This window comes from Nyctereutes procyonoides, unplaced genomic scaffold (assembly GCF_905146905.1).
Source record: "Nyctereutes procyonoides isolate TBG_1078 unplaced genomic scaffold, NYPRO_anot_genome, whole genome shotgun sequence".
In the NCBI taxonomy this organism is placed as follows: Eukaryota; Metazoa; Chordata; class Mammalia; order Carnivora; family Canidae; genus Nyctereutes; species Nyctereutes procyonoides.
In genome coordinates, this window is record NW_026575141.1 from 14,206,697 (window position 1) to 14,230,373 (window position 23,677).

General features: G+C 37.3%; 2 protein-coding genes across 4 annotated transcripts in view; one reads left to right on the forward strand and one right to left on the reverse strand.

The window, feature by feature from the left end:
• The window catches only part of CDK14 (cyclin dependent kinase 14), a 564,290-nt gene that overhangs the window by 138,542 nt on the left and 402,071 nt on the right, over positions 1–23,677 (forward strand). For all 3 annotated transcript variants that reach the window (XM_055307507.1, XM_055307508.1, XM_055307506.1), the window contains one exon: positions 13,729–13,823. In XM_055307507.1, the coding sequence (XP_055163482.1) occupies positions 13,729–13,823 (95 nt within the window). The remainder of the gene's footprint in view (positions 1–13,728; positions 13,824–23,677) is intronic.
• Positions 4,888–5,652, reverse strand: LOC129498227 (enhancer of rudimentary homolog). The gene has a single exon (XM_055307509.1). It carries the CDS (start codon positions 5,601–5,603, stop codon positions 5,289–5,291), a length of 315 nt encoding a protein of 104 aa, XP_055163484.1. The 5' UTR covers positions 5,604–5,652; the 3' UTR covers positions 4,888–5,288.

Genomic DNA, 23,677 nt, shown 5'->3' on the forward strand with positions numbered 1-23,677 from the left:
GATTCTTCCTACTTTAACCATTGAGAACTCTTTTAGCTCCTGTGTCCTTTTGAGATATCTTCATCCCTCTGTTTTTTGAACACTTCCTTATGTTCTGGCCCTAAGAGACACTTTTGGCTTAATATTGTATTTTTCCCAACCCTTGACCTAAAACCAGCCCTTTCTCTAAAGAATCTCAGTTCCTTTTATTGGAAAGTGGTAGTTAGAAACCAAGATGTAGGTGCTGGGTGTGCTTGTAGCTAATGGGGGTCAGGTAGTTTTAAAAGTCAGTGTATACATCATACCATAAGTGACAATGGAGTTTCTGTATTTTTAGTATTTAATAAGTAATTAATTTCAGTTCTTATCAAAGAATGCTGGGTGTTGCCTGATGTTTTTTGTATTTCTCTAGCTCTTTAAATTTTATTTTTATTAAAGTAATGTTTGAACATAGCTTGAAAGATCAAATAGACCAGTCTGGGGGATGGCAGTGGTATAGGTTTTGAAACTCTTTTTGTAATTAGAACAACTAGTATAGTAAAGCCAAAACCAGTGGATAGTATTGACAACAAATACAGTTGACAAGTATCTCCGTGAACTTCAAAATAAGAGTGAGGGGACACTTGACGGGATGAGCACTGGGTGTTATTCTGTATGTTGGTAAATTGAACACCAATAAAAATTAATTTATAAAAAAAAATAAGAGGGGACGGACAAACCATGAACAGTATGCAGAACTGCTTGGTATTAGAAAGTGTGAGAGTGCAAGCTCAGGGAAGGTGAAATGTCTACTCTTTGAGACTACGCTCAGAGACTCTCCTTCCAACCACCCTCCCATTGCCATTACGTACATATGGGCAACTTGTTGGGACATTATTAAGGCAGTGGCAGCAACTAGGAGGGACTTTGCAGGCTTCTGTGAGTAGATGAGTGCGAGGCAACCATAGTGATTTACTGATATTGGATTTACTGTTGGCCTTTCTGTAACTTCTCTAGAATGTCAAATTAAAGTAACTTTCTAGGACAAAGCCCTGCACTGAATAGAAAGTGCTGAAGTAGACTTCTGTGTAGTTTGTATTCAACAAGGGCAAAGGAAATGGATGGTCCAGAAAGAAGTATTGAAGTGAAAACAGATGAGGAAGATCTCAGCATGTGCTAATTGTCTTTACTTTTTAACTTTGAGAAACAGATGAAAGAACTTTAGGGGCATCTGGGTGGCTCAGTTGGTTAAGCGTCTGCTTTCTGCTCAGGTCATGATCCTGGGGTCCTGGGATGGAGCCCTACATCAGGCTCCCTGCTGAGAGGGGAGTCTGCTTTCTCCCTCTCCCTTGGCCTGTCGATCTGCCTGCTTCTCTCATTCTGCCAAATAAATAAATACAATCTTAAAAAAAAAAAGAATTTTATTTTAGGAAGCTAGAAAAGCTATCTTGGCCACACCCCTGTATTAAACTGCTAAATAATTCATTTTACTTAAAATAACCAATAGAAAAGTTATTGATTGAATTCTATACAAAACCAAAAGGGACAAAAAAAAAAGGAGCAAAATAACATCTTTATAGATAATGAAAGCAAGTTAGAAGGTGGTGAATTTATCTTTATTTGCAGATTTTTGATGATATATCTGGAAAATCCAAAAGAATGGAAATACTCTAAACAATGAGTGAAGTTAGCCAAATAGTAGGTTGTAAATTAACAGGCAAAACCCAAGAGAAACCTTTATAAAAACAAGAATTACTATTGAAAACTGGTAAATAAAGCAAATGACTAAGCATTTATTTTCTGTGATTCCTATATGAAATTTACCTCATGGTAACCTAGTTTTGATGGGGGGGGCAGTGAATTTCTCTTTTAGAATAATCCCACTAATACATCAAGAAAGAATAATGTATTTAGTATTCACAATTTGGTAATCCCTGATGAAGTAATACATGTAGGTAATGGTTGTGAGTACCTACTCACATCACTAATAGAGAGATAGCCAGACATTATGATGTCCTAATGGAAGTTTACACAAAGCACCAACAAAATTAAACTTGAATCTGAGCAAGCCTCTAGATATAACGACTGATTTATAGAGTACAAAGGAACACATCAAGAGAGGATTTTCTCTGTTGTGTTCCTATCCCCAACTGTATTTCCCCTACCGCTTGGCTTTTAATATATGGTGTTTGTAATCTTGTGGTGCTCTAAATACTATTCATAGCAGGGCCCCATGGCATACTATGATTAAATTTCCTTCCTTGAAAAACTTTTTGAAATTTATTTTTTTCTTAAAGTATAGTTGATACACAATGTTACAGGAGTTTTAGGTGTACAACATAGTGATTCAACAACTCTGTCCTTCTTTGCATAACTTTTAGATTTTCTTAGTTATAATTGCTTCTTCTTCATTTGTTCATAATTGATATAATGAATTATTATAATTTCAATTACAAATTGGGGTTCCAGATTATTTGGTAAAACTATAAAACTTCTGAAACAAATCAGAATTGGCTAACCTATCAGTTTTTCCTTCCCCTGAGATCGTCCTTGAAGCTATCAACCCTTCTAATCCAGTCTAGACTGCTTAATCTCCAAGCCTGCTATCCTGAGAATTCCCTTCTCTATCTTCCTGAGAAATTTCTTTTCCATCATTTTTGTGTTGAATACTTAGGCTCTGGGTTATATGTCTTTCTTGTTCTTGGTTTATGTAATTGCACATATGACTATGCCTTTATTCATACTTGGTAATTTAGATTAATAATCTGACTGGGTGTAGGATTCTGGTTTATAAAGTAGAATGTTTCATAGCCTTTTGAAGTCACTGCTTTGTTCTTTTCTAGATCCCTATATTGTTATTTATTTATTTGTTAATTTACTTTGGTTTAGTTTACCTTGGTTTTCTCTGCTTTATGGATATATAAAATTTTTTTAATACTTCAATTAGGTTTGTAATTGATGCTAACGTTTATTTCCAAAAGCTCTCATTCTTCAAATGTTCTTTTTAAAATCAACCTGTTCTTTTTCAAAGAATAATATATTACCTCCTATGTTTTTGAATATACTAAATGTAGCTCAGAGGAACTTTTTAAAAAAAGATTTTATTTATTTATTTATGAGAGACACAGAGAGAGAGATACAGAGACACAGGCAGAGGGAGAAGCAGGCTCCATGCAAGAAGCCCGACATGGGACTCTATCCAGGATCCTGGGATCATGCCCTGATCCAAAGGCAGATGCTCAACTGCTGAGCCACCAGGCATCCTGAACTTGGGGGAATTTTAAAGAAGTTTTCTTTTCTTTTCTTTTCTTTTTCTTTCTTTTCTTTTCTTTTCTTTCTTTTCTTTTCTTTTCTTTCTTTTCTTTCTTTCTTTCTTTCTTTCTTCTTTCTTTCTTTCTTTCTTTCTTTCTTTTTTCTTTCTTTCTTTCTTTCTTTCTTTCTTTCTTTCTTTCTTTTCTTTTCTTTCTTCTTCTTTCTTTCTTTCTTTCTTTCTTTCTTTCTTTCTTTCTTTCTTCTTTCTTTCTTTCTTTTCTTTACTATACTTCCTAAATTATCTGGAGTCTCCTTTGAGTTCTTTGTTTCTGTTTATTTTTTTGGTCTCTGCCTTGCCTGTTGAGATTTTTAATTTTGCTGAGTCTACATAATGCCTTTGGAAAGAACTGTTGACTGAGTTCATATTCTGAATAGTGTGCAAAAAAAAGCTGATGGAAAGTTCTTTGTGCCAACAGTGCTTGTCAACTGGAAGCATCAGCCTGGGGAATGTCACTGAAGACCTAGTCATTTCAGAGGAGGACTATCAGATGTCAGTATCGATTCATCTTTTTCCTTGACTGAGTTGTCACCCCAGAACAAATTTACCAATTGATTTTCTCGGATGCGAAAGCCTAACTGCTATTTTTCTGAGATGATCAAGAAGGGGCCCAGGGTCTCCGAGTTCTACACAGGTTTTCTTGTGCTTTTTCATTCAGTATGACTCTTCATCCTGACTCCCCCTGTTCTTGGTGTCCCAGTGCTGGCCTGTCTGTTTCAACCTCTTCGGAGAATAAACCTCTGCCAGGACCGTGGTACAACAGATACCTGACTGAGATAGTCAGGTTTCCGGGGAAGAGGCCCGTTCCTTAAATGCACTCTGACTAAGCACTTTGTGTTTTGGCCCTCATTGAAGCCCAGCTTCCATTCTTGAGTGTTTTTGGGATTCTGAAGTATGAACTGAGTTCATTCTTCTTGGTTTATGCCTTTGGTCATCTTCCTTGTCCGTGGCCTCCCATCCATTTGTCTTCCATCTCCAAATTTTTGTTTGGACCTTGTCTGTAATATTCTTTTTACTTGTTCTATTTGCCCTTGTGAATTATAACTTTACTGTCAATTTAATACAGATTGGGGAAGGAATGTATTACATGTGTTAAAACCACCATGTTTAACTAGAAATTTCCAGTTTCTCTCCTATTGTTAACTTCCTTTAGATTCTCTTTCCTGAATTTCTTACTGGGCTTACCGTTTCCTGTTATGCCCCAGGAAGTCATTCTTAGATATCAGACCACTTATATTACTTTGTGTGGAAACTGCTTTGCTTTCTTTTCTTTATAGGAGTTTTTGCCTTAGAAAAAATATCTTTGTGCTCTTTTCTACTCAAGCTGGAAATGGTTTCTTTTCTCTTTTAGCATGATGCTATAATACTCTTTAATTCTGAGTTCTTTCTACCTGCTGCCTTTTTGTTCTCTCCCCTGTTGTGATGGGAGAGGGTATTTTTATGATACTCTCTTTTGTGGAAAGACTATATTCCTTTGGATTCTTCACTGGGCAGAAAATGGAAGCAGTAACACTTCTTGTGTAATACCACTCTGTTGCCCATCTCATAGGGTATGGGTTGGATCATTTCATACACACCGGCATGGGAATTTTAGGACAGATTTTGTTATAAGTTTTTTTTTTTAACTAAAGAACATTTATTCATTTTTTTCCACTAAGACTTTATCTTGAGGACATAACTAAACTGTCACCAGCCCCCCACCCCAACCTGAAGGGTTAGTACAATGAATGTTATAAAGCAGATATGAACAGTTTGAAGGACTGGAACCAACATTAACTGACAAACAACTTCCATCTAAATTATCATAAAAATGTTTAAGTAAAAAAAAAAAGGGAGGGAAAAGGGGGCGATGGGGGTTTCAGATTGAACAAGATTCTTACATTTCATCTAATACATTCAATCCTGACTAGAGTATACCAAAATGGAAACAGGATTACTATAATACAAAACTTCCACTACAGCACGCTGTACACACCTGTGTTCCAAGCCCACCCCCATCCCCCTGCTGCTTCCAGCTCCACTATTTCCCAGCCTGTTGGGCCTGCCGACGAAGGAGCACGTAGATCTTCTCTTTAATCCAGTCTTTGTTATATGGCTGGTATGTCTGGGTATCAGCTCGGTAAACAAGGCAGCTGAGGTCGGCCAGATCGTCAATAAAATCAAACAACTGGCTGATATCAAAAGTGATAGAGGGGCTGTTGGGATTCATTCTCTTCAGATGTTCTTCATACATTTTACAAACGCCTTCCATGCATTCATTCACAGATTCATAGTCAGCATAAGTTCCGCCTTCTGGCCTCTTGGTAGGCTGTACCAGCAAAATGGTGTGAGACATCGCGCCAAACTCTCTCGCCGCAGCCGCTGCCGACACCGCCGCCGCACACGAGCTTCTAAAGATTTTTAAAGGCTGATAGGCATCAGAATAGTCCCTTTACCAGGGCCAGATTAATACCATATCTTTATTTTCTTGTTTTTCTTGTTATTCCTTTCAAGTATTAAGTTGTCTTGAATAGGCTCCCAGAGCACAGTTGAGAAAGAGGGAGAAAGTGAGCAGAAGTGCGGTGCTATACAGAGTCCCTGTTTTAGGGAGAAAAACAGGATAGCTGTTCTTGTTTCTTGGAAATACTGTGGTGGATATATTGTATGATACCACATCTTCCCAACTGGGCTTATATCTCTGTACTGCTCACATACTACATACTGGTCATTGTCTCTGTTAGGAATCATGATTGAAATCAAGAAGCCAAGAGTGCCTTGACCTCAGAGACCACCAAGTTCACCTATACTTCCTGAATTTGTCTAGATAATGGCACTTGAAAATTCTGGCAAAATCTAAAGAATGTGATTTTGTTTCAATTGGTATATTTCAAGAAGTATTTGACAGATTTTCTGTGTTTCAAACTTTTTTTTTTAAAGATTGTATTTATTTGAGAGAGAGAGAGAGAGGCACAAGTGGAGAGGAAGGGGGAGAGGGAGAAGCAGGCACCCCCCTGAGCAGGGAGCCCCATGTAGGGCTTGATCCTAGGACCCTGAGTCATGACCTGAGCCAAAGGCAGATGCATAACCGACTGAGCTACCCAGGTGCCCCTTTTCAAACATTTCTTTAGTGCCTGCTCTTCCTGGGCCTAGTCCCTGAGTAGTGTTAATACTGTCATTGATGGGACAAGCTTTCTCTCCCCTTTTCCACTACCTTCTCCATCCCAGCTGTGTTCCTCAATAGCTAGAACTATTGGAAGTACTATGGGAAGCTGCCTGTCTTGTTGGCCCAATTTAGAAGGGATTTCATTGAGCTGTGGTGTCATAAGCTAAACTTAAAGAGAACATGTTTCCTGAAATTTGTATTTAGATTAAGGTCCTCTATAAATTCCACCACAAAGTCTTCCAAATTTACCTTCTCCCATCTCCAGATAAATCTATATTCATGATAGGCAGATCCAGTCTGAAAAGGGGAGAAAGTTGCAAACTTGAGAGTTCCACTTTAGTTCTTAGGTATTTATCCTTGGGCGGGGCTAGGGGCAGGGAAGAGGGAGTCTTGGCATTTCTCCTTCTTGTGTGGACTAGAACATTCCTAGATAGAACCGAGGCCCGAGGCCCCTTGTCAGGTTGTTACCGCTTGTGGTGCTTGGATCTATCTCTCTGTGTAGCATCTACATCTATTTTGTAACCAAGTTATCTATCAGCTGTGGATTACGTTAGTGTGACTATCTATAATAGGGCTAGAAATACAGGATGATAGAGCCTCTTCCTGAGATCAAAGGCAGAAGAAAAATTAGCAAAGGCAGATTTCACTTGAAAACTTCTTGTTTAATGAGGTCACATAGTTGCGACTGAATCTTTCCCACCTTATGCTTACATCCACTCTCAAAATTATAGTATAATACAATAGTGCATACTGTGGTTTTCCTCCGTTCAGGGCATCATCAATAATGTTAAACAAGGAGTTATATATGAAGGTAAAAATCAATTTTCACTGATTTCGATATGAAACTGCAGACATTCCCATAGCCATGTCATGGTATTATTAGAACGAACATAGAAATATACTCATGCAGTTTATAAAAATGCAGTTCAAAAACACATCCCTGGTTTTAGGAATGAGGTTTCAGTGGATGACAAATTTAAGCATAATTTAATGCCTCTTCCATGAGGATTAGGTCTCCAAGGGAAGACTCCACCAATGCAGTAGTGGTAAAGAAAATAGGTTCTTGATTCTAATTAATGTGGTTTGATTTCTAGCTCTGCTTTTAGGTACAGGATGTTAGATTTTTTTAAAAATTATTTATTCATGAAAGACACGTAGAGAGAGGCAGAGACATAGGCAGAGGGAGGAGCAGGCTCCATGCAGGGAGCCCGATGTGGGACTTGATCCTAGGACTCCAGGATCGCGCCCTGGTCCAAAGGCAGACACTCAACCACTGAGCCACCCAGGCATCCCGGATGTTAGATGTTTTAGAGTTATTTGCTTCCCCAGTCTTTAAAATCTTCATAATCAAATGAGGATACTAATAAGATATACTGACCCCAAGGCCGTATTCTAGGGATTAAATTTAGGTGCAGGTTTGAAGTGATTAGCTCAAAGCCAGGCACATAGCAACAAAAACTCGCTGTCATTATTAATTACACAGTGAACTAGAACTAGCAAGGGCCGTGAGCATCTCCTTTGTGGCAGGATGGGATGCACCATTCAGCTGGAATATTACTTCATTTTTTCATTATCTATGCCGATGTTCCCCTCCACTGGTCCAGACAATTGATGGTTCTCTGTACCTTTATTCTATTTTTTAAAAAATGTATTTACATTATCTCATTAAATTCCACATCTCTGTGCAGTTAGTGTTGGTTAGTAATTGCTGATTAGCCCTCTGAATTTCCAATTCTCTAAAGTGCTATCTCAGGCCTGCACTTTAAGTAGGGAAGTGATAAGCAGAGAATAGCTGCCCCATAAAGCTGTTTCCAATCCACCCATGCACCTGACAGTAAAGAGCCAAAGATAATATTTAGGGTTGACTGCATATTGGTTTGATCTAGCATCTATTTAAATGTGATGATTTAATAAATTTGTGAGAAAAAACTAGGCAAACCAAAGGCCTGAGCTTTAATTTATCAAACAAAATATTCTTAATTCTGAATTATTCTTAATTTCACTCATTTGATGGGAAGGATTTTATTATTGGCCTCTTTAATGACTTAGCAGTTGGATTCCTTATTTATATGCATAGTAATTACAGATTAGAGCATTTCTGGTTACTTAAAATAGAGGACTGACTTTACAAGAATCTAATTTTTAAAGCTCAGACTATATCATAGACATACCCTATTCCATAGGCCCATTCTTTGCAGATAAAATTTTTTAGAGAGACATTATGGGTGTATGGAGCTATGAAGCTAGCATGACTGATCTGTAGATTACAGTGTATTTCCATGATGTATATACATATCAGTTTCACAGGGAAAATAACATTGATTGTCCTACCATCAAATGTGACAAAATATTAATTTTCTGCCATCGCAGTATTAATAGGGTATGTATGAATTATGGCAGTTAATATATCCAAATCCATTTAATTAGATAAACAGACTACTTTGTGCCATTACCATCTTCTTTTACTTGATTTTTCTTGTAGATAAATGGGGTGTGTGTTTTTTTTAAATATATTCTCCTTGTTCTGATTTCCTCAATTCTGTTTCTTCAAGTAGTACATTTAGTGTGATCTATATCTTAAAACGATTACATCAACTCTAATATATAAGGCAGTTTATGGAGAGTGAAATATTTTAGAAAATTATTTGTGCATTTTCAAGGAGAGAAAATATTGGCTTCCTATTCTTTTACCAGTTTTGTGTGACTGTGTTTTGTGCTTGCTATAAATACACATTAGCAGTTTATCTCCTAATAGGAGTAGAGAGGTATTTTCTGCTGCTGCTTTTTTCTTGAACTTAGATTAGATTTATTCTTAAAGGAGCACAAAAGCAAACACAGACTTCTCATTCTAATTTTAAATAATTTAGAGTGGAACTGTGAACACAATATTTTCCCCATTGAAGATCATTTTATACTGAAGTTTAATATAGGTTTTAAAATTTCTATTTAGAACTTGGGCTCAGGAGGGTGATGGTAAAGTGTGACATTCGCAAGCTGTTTCCCGGTGATGAAAAATGCATGAGAACATAACCCACACAGGACTAGTCAGGCGATTTTGAATGTTATTTTCCATTAAGTTTTACTTGATTCAACTCAACACATGCTTGTCCCTTACAAGTTTCTTGAAGAAAAGAATACGTGGTCCATTGTCTTTATTAATCCCTTCCTAGTATATCTAATTCATATTACTTTCAACCTTTCTTCTTTTCTTGTATGTGCATATGTATTTACATTTTCTTGTATGTATTGATTTGGCTGTCTCCCCTGGGTCTTAAAATGTCATGTCCTCTGTACCACATATTTATTTATGAATTTTCAATTTTCATTTTCAGTCACATGACTAAACCATTTAAGTTTTCCTTTTGTTCTTAATTGCTGATTTTATTGCATTGTGTTCAGAAAAAGTAATTTAAGGTGTTTCTGCAGTTTTGAGTATTGAAATTTTCTTCATGGCCTAATCTGTCATCATTTTTTGTGAGTGTTAAATGTGTGCTTGAAACCTAATATATAAACAACAAAAAAAATCTTAAAAAAAAAAAAAGAAGGGCAGGCCCAGTGGTGCAGCGGTTTAGCGCCACCTGCAGCGGTTTAGCGCTGTGTGATCCTGGAGACCCGGGATCCAGTCCCACGTCGGGCCCCCTGCATGGAGCCTGCTTCTCCCTCTGCCTGTGTCTCTGCCTCTGTCTCTCTCTCTGAATAAACAAACAAAGAAACAAACCTAATATACACATTAATATATAACTTATTTATAGTATAATATTAAATTATAATTTATATATATATTTATATAATTATATTTATATAATTTACAATTATATTTGAATTATATTATATATTATATTTGAATTATATTTCTCTTTAAAGTTGCTACCAGCAGTTGTCTCATACATTTCAAAACTATGTTAATTGAGTCATACTAGTTCATGATTATTAAACTGCTCTGTGGATATCAATGTTCATTTTTATGGGATATACTAATTTAATCTGTTTTCTGAATTCCATCTTGTTTGTCATCAATATGGCTAGAATGCATTATTTTGTAAATTTCTTTTTTCTATATTTTCCCTTTACTCCTTTATTTTCAGATTTATTCATTTTAATTTTGTCTCTTCTGAATAGCATATTGCTAGACTGTCTTTTTTTCCAATTTGAGAAGTTTCTATTAGTAGAGAAAGTTTGTTCATTTATGATTATTTTAATCAGTATGATTGATTTATATGTTTTATGTGATCAATATGTTGAAACTTAAGTTCTTATTTTATGAACTTAGACTTAACATGTTTTCTTTGCGTGCACCATCCCCAAGCTTTCGCTTTTTTACTTTCATCCCCCTCTTTATTACACTGTGTTCTTCTATTCCTTTCTCCCTAATTTGTTTGGGGTATATCTAATTCATATTATTTTGTGATGACCTTTGAAGAGTTAAGAGACATACTAAAACACATGCCTTTGGAATTCCTTAGCCTCTGCATTCTGTCCTGATCAATTCAAGAAGTCTCAGCCTGCCGTTGTTTCTTTTCCCCTAGTGCCTCTTGCTTCTCTGTGCTTTCCCATCACTTCAACTACACCTTATATTGAGATAATTCAGAGTTTTATATCTAGATTTATTTTCTCTAAGTAGCAAGATTGCAACTTTTCCATCCCACTGACAGACTATTTTGAGTATAGTGTTAGTGATACGGAATCATTTTCACTATTTATTTTGAAAATGTTGCTTGATTGTCTTTTTGTAGTCATTGTTGTCTGTGGAAGGAACTATTATGCTGATTGGATATTTTTTCCATTTAGATGCAACCTCTCCCTAAAGTTTTCTAGAACTGTCTTCAAACGTTGAGCTTATCACTTTTCATATATGTCTGTTCTTTTATTCACTGCCCATTGAATATTTTACTTCATTGATTAGATACTTAATCCCTAAATCTCTAATTATTTCTTCTTAAGAGATGCAGTATCTTCTGAAATCTCTTTGAGGATACTGGTTATTTTTTTTTTTTATTTTTTTTTTAAATTTTTTTTTTTTAATTTTTATTTAATTATGATAGTCACAGAGAGATAGGAAGAGGCAGAGACACAGGCAGAGGGAGAAGCAGGCTCCATGCACCGGGAGCCCGACGTGGGACTCGATCCCGGGTCTCCAGGATCACGCCCTGGGCCAAAGGCAAGCGCCAAACCGCTGCGCCACCCAGGGATCCCGATACTGGTTATTTTTATTCAGAGTTATTCTTTGTGATGCCAACTCTCTTACCAGGATTTTGATTTATCTGCCCATTAAATTTTATACCTTTTTTCCCCCAGGTATTGACCCTCCTGAAATAATTTGTGATTTTTGATTATATACTTATTTTTGTATTTTGAGAATTGCTGTCAGCTTATTCTGTTTTCTGTAAATCATCTCTAGTGATTGTATGAGAGACGCAGGGATTACAGTTTGGGAATAGGAGAATTGCCATCCTTTTTCTGGGCAGTGGCTAATTCAGTCCTTGCTCTGCCCCTCTGGCCTGAATACCTATGCTGTCAGCTGTGTTTCCAGTGCAGATGTCCCTGCAGTTTGTTTAGGGGGATGCTATGTGCTCAGCTGTGTTGATTAGTTTCACATTTACCTGGAGACTCCTGCTTTTTTTTTTTTTTTTTTAATCTGTAATAGTCTTCTACAGGTTGGGGCTTTCTGTTGCCCCAATCTTTTCTCTGAAGTTTTGATCCCTATTACTGTCTGTTTTTCAGAATTTCTAAAAATTTCTGATTAAATATTGGCATGCTTTTTTGTTTCCCATTCCTGTTTCTGATATATTGTTTTTGAAAAATATCTTCCCAGTCATTATGTGGCATTTTGGGTGAGAGGGAGATAAGAAGCATGTGTTCAACTTGCCACGTTGGATCTTTATAAATGGTGGGAATCAGAACCATTGCCAGTATGTTATGTTTTTCATAAGTGATCAAGAACACATGCTCAAAAATAGTGTTTTAGGGATCCCTGGGTGGCGCAGCGGTTTGGCGCCTGCCTTTGGCCCAGGGCGCGATCCTGGAGACCCCAGATCGAATCCCACGTCAGGCTCCCGGTGCATGGAGCCTGCTTCTCCCTCTGCCTGTGTGTCTCTGCCCCTCTCTCTCTCTCTGTGACTATCATAAAAAAAAAAAATAGTGTTTTATAAACTTCCTGCAAGAAGTTGTTTTCCTGAGCTTCTGATATTGATTAATTATGCAGTAACATAATCACTAGCAACTTTTTATAAATTATTTATGTATTTATAACTGAGATTGGATAATCCCTTGAGATGCTTTTAATTCCTTATATAATTATCATCTTCTGATACGTTTTGATATTACCCTTGTATAGTGAAATAATAGGTAACTTGCTCCACAGAGACAGCACTCCCCATTTCTTTCTGTCTGGTGGAAGTTGAGGCAGGAGCTAGGGACAGTAAGAGTGATGAGATTACTCACTTCTATCACTTTTATCGTCTTGTTGGGATGTACCATGTCTTTAGAAGAGTTACTTTGCTGCAGCTAAACCTTAAGGGTTGGTTTCTAATATGTAAGATGGTTCCTTTTGTGTTAATGTAATGTCTGAGTGATACATCTTTGATTATTTGTTTGCATTATTGCTAAGAGGTATTGGAGGAGTACCTTTATTGACTGAATATTATACAGTAATTATTTACAACAGGGGTCATAGTAAATATTTTCAGTTTTATTGGCTGTATCATCTGCTGCAGTTGCAGTTCTGTTGTAGCTTGCAAGTCATAAGACGATATGGAAATGAACATGCATGAGTGTGTTCTAATAAACTTTGTGGACACTAAATTTTAATTTTCTTATATAATTTTCTCATGCTATGAAATTTTATTCTTCTTTTGACCATCCTTCCATTAAGAAAAAAGAACATTTTTTAAGTTTGTGGGATAAACAGATGGTAGTTTAGATTAGCCAGCCCCTAATTTAGATTATATAGTATATGAAAAATATTCATAATATATTGAGTGGAGGGAAAAAAAAGTAGGTTAAAATCAGTATGTATAGTGTAATCCCATTTATGTACAAAGCTAGATAGCATGGGAATAAGAGATACGAAAATATTAATGGTGGTTCTTTCTTGATAGATAGATTATAGGTAAATTTAAACTTTCTACATTGTGTTTATTTGCATTTTCTGAGTTTTGTATCCTGGATAGTTATTATGTTGTTTTTTTTAGAAGAAATACTCTTGTATCAGAAGAAAGTTATTTGGAGAGTAGCAGAATCTATACATTTTTAGCAAAATTGGCCTATTTATTGTTAGTTTGATACAATCTGTTTTGTTTACCCTCTGCTCCATTTTTAGCCAACAAGTCCCAAATTTGGAAAAGCTGACTCCTACGAAAAACTGGAAAAACTAGGGGAAGGATCTTATGCTACAGTATACAAAGGGAAAAGCAAGTAAGTTTATTTGGTTTTTAATATTTCACATTTAGAATATACCTATTCTCTTAATACTGATTATTAGTAATTAATAATGTTAATTTATTTAAATAATTCTCCTTTAATACACAGTAAATTTTCTTCTTTCAGTTTTTGTTATTGTTGTTTGAAGAAATGTAAGTCAGCAGAATTGGTTTTCCCTGCTAGCAAACAGTTTTGCAGACTTGTCCAATTTATCTTTTCTGTCCTACCATTGCCCCCAACACTGAGGCTATAACCCACAAATGAAAATTAGTTTCCAGGTGAATGATATGATTAATTTCCTCTGGAGGTTTAATGTTTGCTTAAGAATAAGAGTCCTGATTTGACAAAGTCAAATATGTTGGCCATTCTTGTGTCTTTTACTCTATCTGAAGAAATCACTAAATTAAAAAAAAAATGCAGACTTTTTCTTTTTTCCTTCCTGTATACTTTGACATCATACTACATACATAGTCACATGGAGAGACAACCCTTCTCTCCTGTTGTCATTTTCCCCTCATGCTATCCTGGGGTCAGGCACAGGTTTTGGATTCTTGAAAAGCTTACCCCATATGTTTCTGACAGGCCTCCTCTCTCTCTCTTATTGATTAAGAGCGCAGAGTTACTATATTCTGTGGCATGTAGAAATGTAATGCTATTTCTCAAATAATTGTAGGAAAAACAGGCCTTGTTTTACCATAATAACACTACCAAATACAGTTGAAAAATAATTTTCTGAACCATATTTGTTTTTGTCTCTCTTTTAAGTCGTTGTGGAAGATAGGAAATTCTAACCTAATTAATTACATAAAAACGTGTAGAGAGGAAAATTCTAAACACATAAATGGAAATTTTGACTGTTTAGGTAACCTTTGGCTTTTCTGGAACATAAACTTACACCTTTGCTTATTTTTTTTTTTTTTTTTTTAAGATTTTATTTATTTATGAGGGAGAGAGAGGGAGGCAGAGACACAGGCAGAGGGAGAAGTAGGCTCCATGCAGGGAGCCTGACGTGGGACTTGATTCTTGGTCTCGATCCCGGCTGAAGGCGGCGCTAAACCACTGAGCCAACCGGGCTGCCCGCTTATGTTTTTTAAGAAGATGAAAAAATATTTCTGACAAAGGAAGATATGCAAGTAAGGATGTAGGAATAATATAAGTAAAAAAATGGTAGTAATAATTTTGAGAGTTTAAATATTTACCAGAAAAAATCTTTTTAAAAAATTTGAATGAAAAACATTATGGGGAATAAAAAAATCCAAACCAAATCTAGAGGGCTGCTAATGACTTAACTAGAATGCCTGAACATTATAGAATATTGTTGAGCAAATTTCAATAGAGGTTGTATGTGAAATTTATGTTCTTTCCTAAAGAAAAATAGTTCTTTCTCTAATATACAAAAATTACTTGCACATTTAATGTTATAAGTATCAGTACACTGGATTAAGCAATTATTTTGTATGTTTGGTATATCCATTGTCTCTATAAGATAGTACCTATTATTATCACCTCCTTTTGACTAGGAATCCTAGTACTTGGAGTGTTTTTGCTGCTGGTCCAAGTGCACACAGTTGGTTAGTGACAAAGCTTGTTTTTAGATCACGTCTCTCTGGTTTGCAGCCATTCTTTTCCTAACCATTACACAATCCTGCTTCCACAGTATAAGGCCTTCCTTGGAAAGCCTTGGTCCTTGTTGAATATTCCAGATGGTTCTCACATATGCTCTGGCTTGTTGTAATCATGAATCAAACAGAAGCAAACATATTATTTCATTATAAGGAAACACACCAATTACTTTGAAGTGCCTTCCCAAAAAGATCGGCTCAGCTGATCGCCAAATGTGAGTTAATAACTATTAAATGTTTACCTTTATGATTTATGTCAAAATCTTGGAGATAGTTGAGAAATCCTCTATTTATTATACTTGAATAAAAGAAAGTCTGCCTTTGAAGTATCTGCAATCTTTGAGGAGGACGGTTCTGGACAGTTAATACTCTTCACTCCAGTGGGCCTAAATGTATCTTGTCAGCATTTCTCAAGCAGTTTCAAGCTTGCTGGTCACATGTAGTATTTAATTTCCTCCAGCTGGAGATGAAAGCCATTGACCACTCACCTGCTTTAAGAGATGACAGGTTGCCTGTGTTTGCTTGCTTTAGGGTGGCAAGGTTAGGCCAGAGCAAAACAGTTACGTGACATCTAGCAAGGCTTGAGAGCTGAGTTTGTTTGATATGTTCCCCTGAAGTGCTGTAATTTAAATAGCCAGCTAAGTGTTGTGACCTCCATTCCAGGACTCCTCACTGGTCTCCCAGAAATGTCAGCATCCCTGCCTCCATCTTTAAAGATTATCTTTAGCATCTTCTCCAAGAGCAGCTATCATAATCTTGTAGTAAAGTTGCCTGGAATTTACAGATCTCACTAATTTTTAGTTTGTGAGCATTTTACAAATACACCTTGATTCACGTGTCGAGTTAGGATTTTGCCATGAACCTCATTGCACTACTTTGCTAGGGGCTGCCAAAGCAAAGTACCAGGGACCAGGCAGTTTAAACAGAATTTTATCTTTTCACAGTTCTGGAAGCTGGAAGTCTGAGACTGAGGTGTTGGCAGAGTTGGTTCCTTCTGAGGATTGGGTCTGTAGGGGAGAGAATCTGTTCCCTGCTTCTCTCTCCTAGGCTCTGTGGTGTCCTGGCAACCCTTAGCACTTCTGGCTTAGAGATGCGGCAAATCAGTCTCTGCCTTCCTATTTACATGGTCTTCTCCCTGTGTGTGTCTGTATCCGAATGTTCCCTTTTTATTTATTTTTTTAAGATTTTTTTTTTAAGATTCTATTTATTTATTCATGAGAGACAGACACACACACACACACACACACACACACACACACACACACAGGCAGAGACACAGGCAGAGGGAGAAGCAGGCTCCCTGGGGTCTCCAGGATCACGCCCTGGGCTGAAGCGGCACTAAACTGCTGAGCCGCCCGGGCTGCCCAAAATGTTCCCTTTTTAGGACACTGGTCATATTGGATCAAGGCCTACCGGCCTGGCTTCATTTCAACTCCATTACCTCTGCTAGAGGCCCTATTTCCAAAGAACCTATGTTATATTCTGAGGTATTAGAGATTAGAACTTCAATATACCTTTTTTGGAGGACATAATTCAATCCATAACACTTAGACGTTCCAAACTTCAGTAATTTGGTGCACTGCATTCATGGCAGTGTTCTTCTTTTACTACTTATATATATATATATATATATATATATATATATATATTTACTACTTATATATATATATTGAGTCATCTTTTATTTCATGGTTCTTTAAGTAATACAAGCAAAAGAGTTACCCTCTCATCCCCCCCACCAAAAATGTTTGTGTACTTGTTGCTTTAGGTGTACTTGTTGGTAGCTATAGTTTAGAAACTTTAGAAGGAATAGAGAGTTTTTTTTTATTACCTTGAATTCTCTTGAGTTTCTTATTCTTGTAGGGATACATAGGTTGGGAAGAAGTTGGCCAAGATTTCTATACTGTGTAGCCCCCTTGGTAAAGAGCTTGGTTCTAGGGGCACCTAAGTGCTCAGTCGATTAAATATCTGCTTTTGGCTCAGGTCATGGTCCAAGGGTCCTGGGATGGAGCCTCGAGTTGGGTTTTGCTCTTAGCAGGGAATCTGCATCTCCCTCTCCTTCTGGTCCTCTCCCCCCACTTGTGCACTTTTTCTATCTCTGTCTAAAATACGTAAATAAAATCTTTTTTTTTTTTTTTTTAAAAGCTTGGTTCTAAAGAATATGGCTGTTACTCCAACCATGTCAATATATAATGCTCACAAACTTTTTAATTTTTTAATAAAGCTTTGGATTTCCCACATTTCATATTTGAGTAGATCTTTTTTTTTAAACAGTGTTTTTCAGCTTACTTTGTGCTTACTTTGTGTATGTGTTTCAGTTTGAGGAAGGGAGGCAGTTTATCATTACTCTGACTACTAATCTCTGTCCTAGTTTGGTTTCCTGATTATGTTGTCTCATTTAAATCTCTGTAGCATTTAATAGAAGATTAAAAACATTATGCATTGTGTAATACTTTGTATTTAAAAATATATAGTATTTAAAAATGTCTTTAATTAGTACCTCAAATTCATCTTTTTATCTTTCAGGGACTTGCCCAGGGACTTTTGTGCATTAAGAGACTTGTTAACATTTTTTTGAGTCTATTCAACTAATGATGAGTGTTTATTATGTTGTTTTTATGCTCCTTTTTTTTTTAAAGATTATTTACATTATTTATTTATTTATTATTTATTTATTTATTTATTTATTTATTTGAGAGAGAGAGAGAGAGAGAGAGAGAGAGACATAGTAAAAGAAAGCACAAGCAGGAAGGAGAAGGAGAAGCAGACTCCCCTCTGAATAGGGAGCCTGACGCAGGTCTCGAGGATCATGACTCAAGCTAAAGGCAGATACTTAATCCACTGGGCCACCTAGGTACCCTATGCCCTTTTTATATTGTAGATGAAGAGTCATATGGATATTCTGATCTCAGGAGACTTTACAATCTTGAAGGGAGATTGTCCATATACCTAAATAACTCAACATAAGTTAGAATGTAGTGTATTTGATATGAGCTAGAATGAAGTAAAAAAGGCCCAGGTAAGGGGTGGCTGGGTGGCTTACTGGTTGAGCATCTCCCTTTGGCTCAGTTCGTGATTCCAGGATCCTGGGATCCAGTCCCGCATTGAGCTCCCCACAAGGAGTCTGCTTATCTCTCTGCCTATGTCTCTGCCTTTCTGTGTCTCTCATGAATAAATAAAATCTTAAAAAAAAAAAAAAGGCCCAGGTAAAATGGTATGGGGGTTTCAAAAGGAAGGAGGAGAGAGAGGATGATGTTGACTAAAGTATTTTAAATATGTTTCCTCTAGGAAATATCAACCAAACAGATCAAATCCACAGCCTCATGTGTTTTTATTTTTTAAATTTTTAAAAAGTTTTTTTTTTATCTTAATTCCAGTTAGTTAACATACAATGTTATATTCATTTCAGGAGTACAGTATAGTGATTCAGCACGTTCATACATCATCCAGCGCTCATCATGACAAGTACCCTATCACCTATTTGACCCATCATCCCTCCCCCACCTTCCCTCTGGTAACCATTAATTTGTTCTCTATAAGAGTCTGTTTCTTGATTTTTCTCTCTCTCTCTCTCTTTCTTTTTTCCCTTTGCTCATTTGTTTTGTAAATTCCACATGAGTGAAATCATTTGGTATTTGTCTTTCTCTGACTGACTTACTTTGCATAAAAAAGAATGAAATCTTGCCATTTGCAAAGACATGGATAGAACTAGAGAATGTAATGCTAAGCCTCATTGCTTTTAGTCAAGCCTTCCTCATCACTGTGTGTATTCATAGGAATCCTTGGGACAGTTGTCTTTTGGACGTGATCCCCAAACAAATATATTTTCACCCTTTGTTTTCAGACTGTCCACTAAATTTGTTAAAGACTAGGAGCCTTAAAGTAAAAGCGAACTGTTTCATTTTGATTATTGTGCAAATTTTGATTCAGCCAAAAGTATTAGGTTTAAGTGTTAAAGTGGAATTGGTTTTAAGCAATGTAATTTGGCAGGGTTAGTGGCCTATTTATATGTGAGCACCCATGAATGCCTGGCTATGGTAGATAACAGGTATGACCACAGACAGCCACCTCAGTCCGACTTGAGATGTGGTGGGACCACATGTTCCTCAGTGTACTGGGATCTGTTGGCAGAGCCTACTCAAGTCTCTCTGAGGTGTCTGAAGCCCTACCTTTCCCCAGAGCCCCCGCCCCATTTCTGCACCCTGCCACAAGTGCTGAGAAGTTATGAACCTTTCCTCTTGCCTGGAACAGAGTCCTCTCCTTTCTTTCCTACTTATCTAGTGAGGCTTGCAGATGCTCGCTTTTGATTTTCTCATACTTTGCATCATTTAGAGAAGGAAAAACCTGCTCTTTGTTCCATCTCTGGAATTAGAGTATTTGCCTTATTTAGACCAAGTCATCCCACAGATGGTCCTGATTTCTGGTCATTTTTTCCTGCTTATCTTCAGTTTCTGTTGAGGTGATGGTGCCAAAGTCTTACTCCTGCGGGAGCCTGCTAACCAGAGAAGCCTGCCTGTGCTGGTTTGTGCCAGCCGTAAATTGTTATCTCAGAGGTCAATAAGAACAATGGAGGAATTTGCTCACTTTATGTAACATGAGATTTATGTGATTGAAAGTGCCAGTCTTCCTTTAGCATTTCATTCTGCCAATTTGTGCTGAATAATTGAACTTGAATTAAACGACCTCATAAATTGAGAGACTATGCCAAACCAAGACTGAACTATACTAAACACATTTCAAAGAGCTCTTCAAAGCCCCAGGAGAAATAGGGGGGAAGAAATGCTGTTAATTAAAACAAGCAGCAGCAAGAAGAAAGGCTATGGCAGTTAACCACCTTTTCAGAATCTGTGAGATTAAAGAGGTGCCTCTTACTGCTTGCCCTGAAGGTCAACTCCATTGAAACACTATCAAGAGGAGTTTGAAGAATTCTAAAAATCAGAAATCCCCAGATGGAAAACACTGGACTCTGGGTTCACTGAAGTTTCAATCTTAAGTGTTGACACCTGGACAGTCATGCTGCTTTCCAGCATCCTGAGAGGTTGCCTACCCCAAAAGAGGCAAATCTGATTACATTTTATGAGCTCTGCTGCAGGATGCTCCTGAGGCCCAGTCTCTGTTTCTCATTAGGTCTGCTCTGATTTTCTTTTAGACTTTGGGTCCACAGGCTGAAGCTTATTATCACCAGTCGCATTAAAGATCAAGCCTGTATCCACACTATTAATCACAGGGTATGAAAATGGCATCATAGTATGATAATGCTATCAGTGTTAGCTTTGAAATTTAATGCACAAAAAACAGCATTCTGATGTACAACAAGAAAAATTGGATGGAAAAAAAAGCTAATGGAGTAAATAAATGAGTTTACTCCTTGCAATTTTCAGATCCGGTGTTCCCTCTGTGTAGGTGAAAGTTGAAAAAGCAGAATTCTTATCTTTATCTAGGCCAAGGAGGATAATAGCCTACCCATCAAATCTGCTAATTTAAAAAACCCTAAACTCTATTCAAATTGCATTTTCAGCTCTGACTTCCTTTAGAGGAAGAATGCAAAGCATTGGAGTCTGGTTCATTGGTACAGCTGGTTTCATTTATCTTGCAGCAGATAAACAAACAATGCCTAATCTTTTTGACAAAAGAGACAATGAGGATATTCTTTAGGCAGGAAACATGATTTCAATTATTAGACTAAACTATGTAGGAATAACTTTTCTATTAGACAACATTTAAATGTATTGACCTCTGTTAGCTATTTTTATCACCAGAGTCCTTTGGTCATTTGATTAGAAGTCCCTTAAAAGAATCTGTGATATTTGCTATCTTCAGAATTGTGATTAAATATCAGATATGCCCAGTTGGTGAAAATGGAGGCATTTTTTTTTTTCATTAGTAGAGGAATATTTTGAAAGAGTTAGTGTAGAATTTCCAATGATTGTAATGTCAGGGCTTCTTGGGTCTCTCTCTCTCTCATAGTTCAGTTTAAGTGGTTTTGGAGGAGGACAAGGGGAAAGATATTATGAGAAGATTGGTTTCATTTTAAAGCATACCCACATTCCTGGGTTGCTTCATTATTGTGATTCTTTTAGTTTCAACCAGGATGCTGGGGAAGTAGCATCTTTCCATTCTAAATCCATGGTTATCAACTGGTTCTTGATATTGTTCCCTAGGAGATATTTGATATTTTTGGTTTTTACAACTTAGGGAGTGTTGGTGGTGTTACTGGCATCTAGAGGCCAGGGATGCTGTGAAATGTCCTACAAATGAATAGGACAGTCTCTCACAACAAAGAATCATTTGGCTCAAAGTGTCAATAGTGCCTAGGTCTGGAAGTCCTGCTCTAAACAAGGAATGCATAGAGACAGTTCACATTTTCACTTTCTTTCTTCTTCTCTTTTCTTTCTTTCTTTCTTTCTTTCTTTCTTTCTTTCTTTCTTTCTTTTCTTCTTTCTTTCTTCTTTCTTTTTCTCTTTCTTTCTTTCTTTTCTTCTTTTCTCTTTCTTTCTTCTTGTCATGTCTAATTAAAAGAGCTCCTTCCTTTAGAGACATTTACCAAGACCCTAGTGTTCTGTGTACTAGGCCAGGAGATGGATATGTAATGGTGAGCAAAACTAAATTTTTCTTCTCATGGAGCTTATCATCTAGTGAGGGAAAGAAAAACTAATCAAGCCAGCAGACATATCTGTAATTTAAATTGCATAAAAGAAAAGAGAGCTGTGAGAAAGAAGAGAGTGGTGGGTTATATATATTTACGTGAGAAGGGTGAGCAATAAGCATGCTTTAGATGGATGGATAGATAGTGGCAGCCTTGCTGAGGAGGGGACACTTATTCTTAGATCCAAAAGAGGTGTGACCAGCCAAGTAAAGTGCAGGGACAAGACTGCTTCTGGCCAGACCCCAAGGAAGGCTTGTGTGTTCTACAGAGTCAGAGAGCCCGATGTGAACAATGGGTATGTTCGGGAGAGATTGCTATGAATTGAGTTTTGAGAAATCTGCAAGGCCTTGAGGATCATGTTAGGAATGTTTCGCTTACATATGACTGCAAAATGAACTACCCTGAAACTTAGAGACTTAAAACTATAGCTATCATTTATTTTACTCATGAATCTGCAATTGGAGAAGGGTGGGAAAAGTTTGTTTCTTCTCTGTGCAGTATCATTTTGTGCAGCTTCACTAAGATATGAGGGATCCATTGCCTGTATGACTTATATGGCTGGCAAGTTGGTGTTGGCTGTTCCCATAGCTTGGGCTTTCTTATAGCATGGTAACTGGATTCTCTGAATGAGCATCCTAAAACATAGGAAGTGAGACTTCTGGCTGCAGCTCTGATATGTAAAGAGCTTGGAGGCTTATGCTTCCATCCTTTCAAAGAGGAAAGGTAAGGTGAACTGAACATGAAAAGCTTCGGATCAGTTCATCAGAGAATGGAGGCCACAGGGCAAACCACTGTACTAAACTCTATAGAGATAGACCTATCTAGTTAGACATACCTCACATCTTCTCACCAATAGCACAAGCTGCTGGAGCCATAAACTGGAAAGGATACTTAAATGGTAATTTTTGTGAGTTCCTGGAGATGGGGTGTGGCCTAGCAGAAGAGAGTGAAAACTCCTGGCAGCCATAGTCTTAGGGAGGCCCCCACACTTTTTTGGGCTTTGCCTCCAGGAGCCCCACAGGGTTCTCACAGTAAAGATTATGTAAAGATCCCCTTGTGCCTCTGGCAGGGGAAGAGGAAAAATAATAATCATAAAATACATCCAGAGTGTTCTTCATCACAGAAGCCTGCTCTGCAGGGAAAAGTCTTTACTAGAGCCTATCCTAGCTGATGGAAGGGAGTTTCTCCCACCCGGACTCTCTCCAGCCTTTCTGTCTCACATAAGTGGGAGAAACCATACTCAATAATGGTCAGTGCCTCAAGGAAGTAGATTGGGGACACTGCAGTCAGGGAAGGAAGTAGGGAGTTGAAAGGAAAAGAAAAAAGCTATTCTACTGGAGAAACACTTGTGAAGGTCACATCCCGTGATGCAGGCTTGCTAAATGAATTCAGACTCACTCAGAAGATTTGACAATGTTCACACTCCCTCATACCTTACCATCATGCCGACAGGACTCCATTTTAATAGCAGTAGATTATAGATGCGAGAGTTGGAAGACACAGGCTCTCTGTGAGGAGGAGTACTGACTAAAGCGTGTAGTCAGGAGGAGACACACATAGGAACGCCGGAATAATTTGAA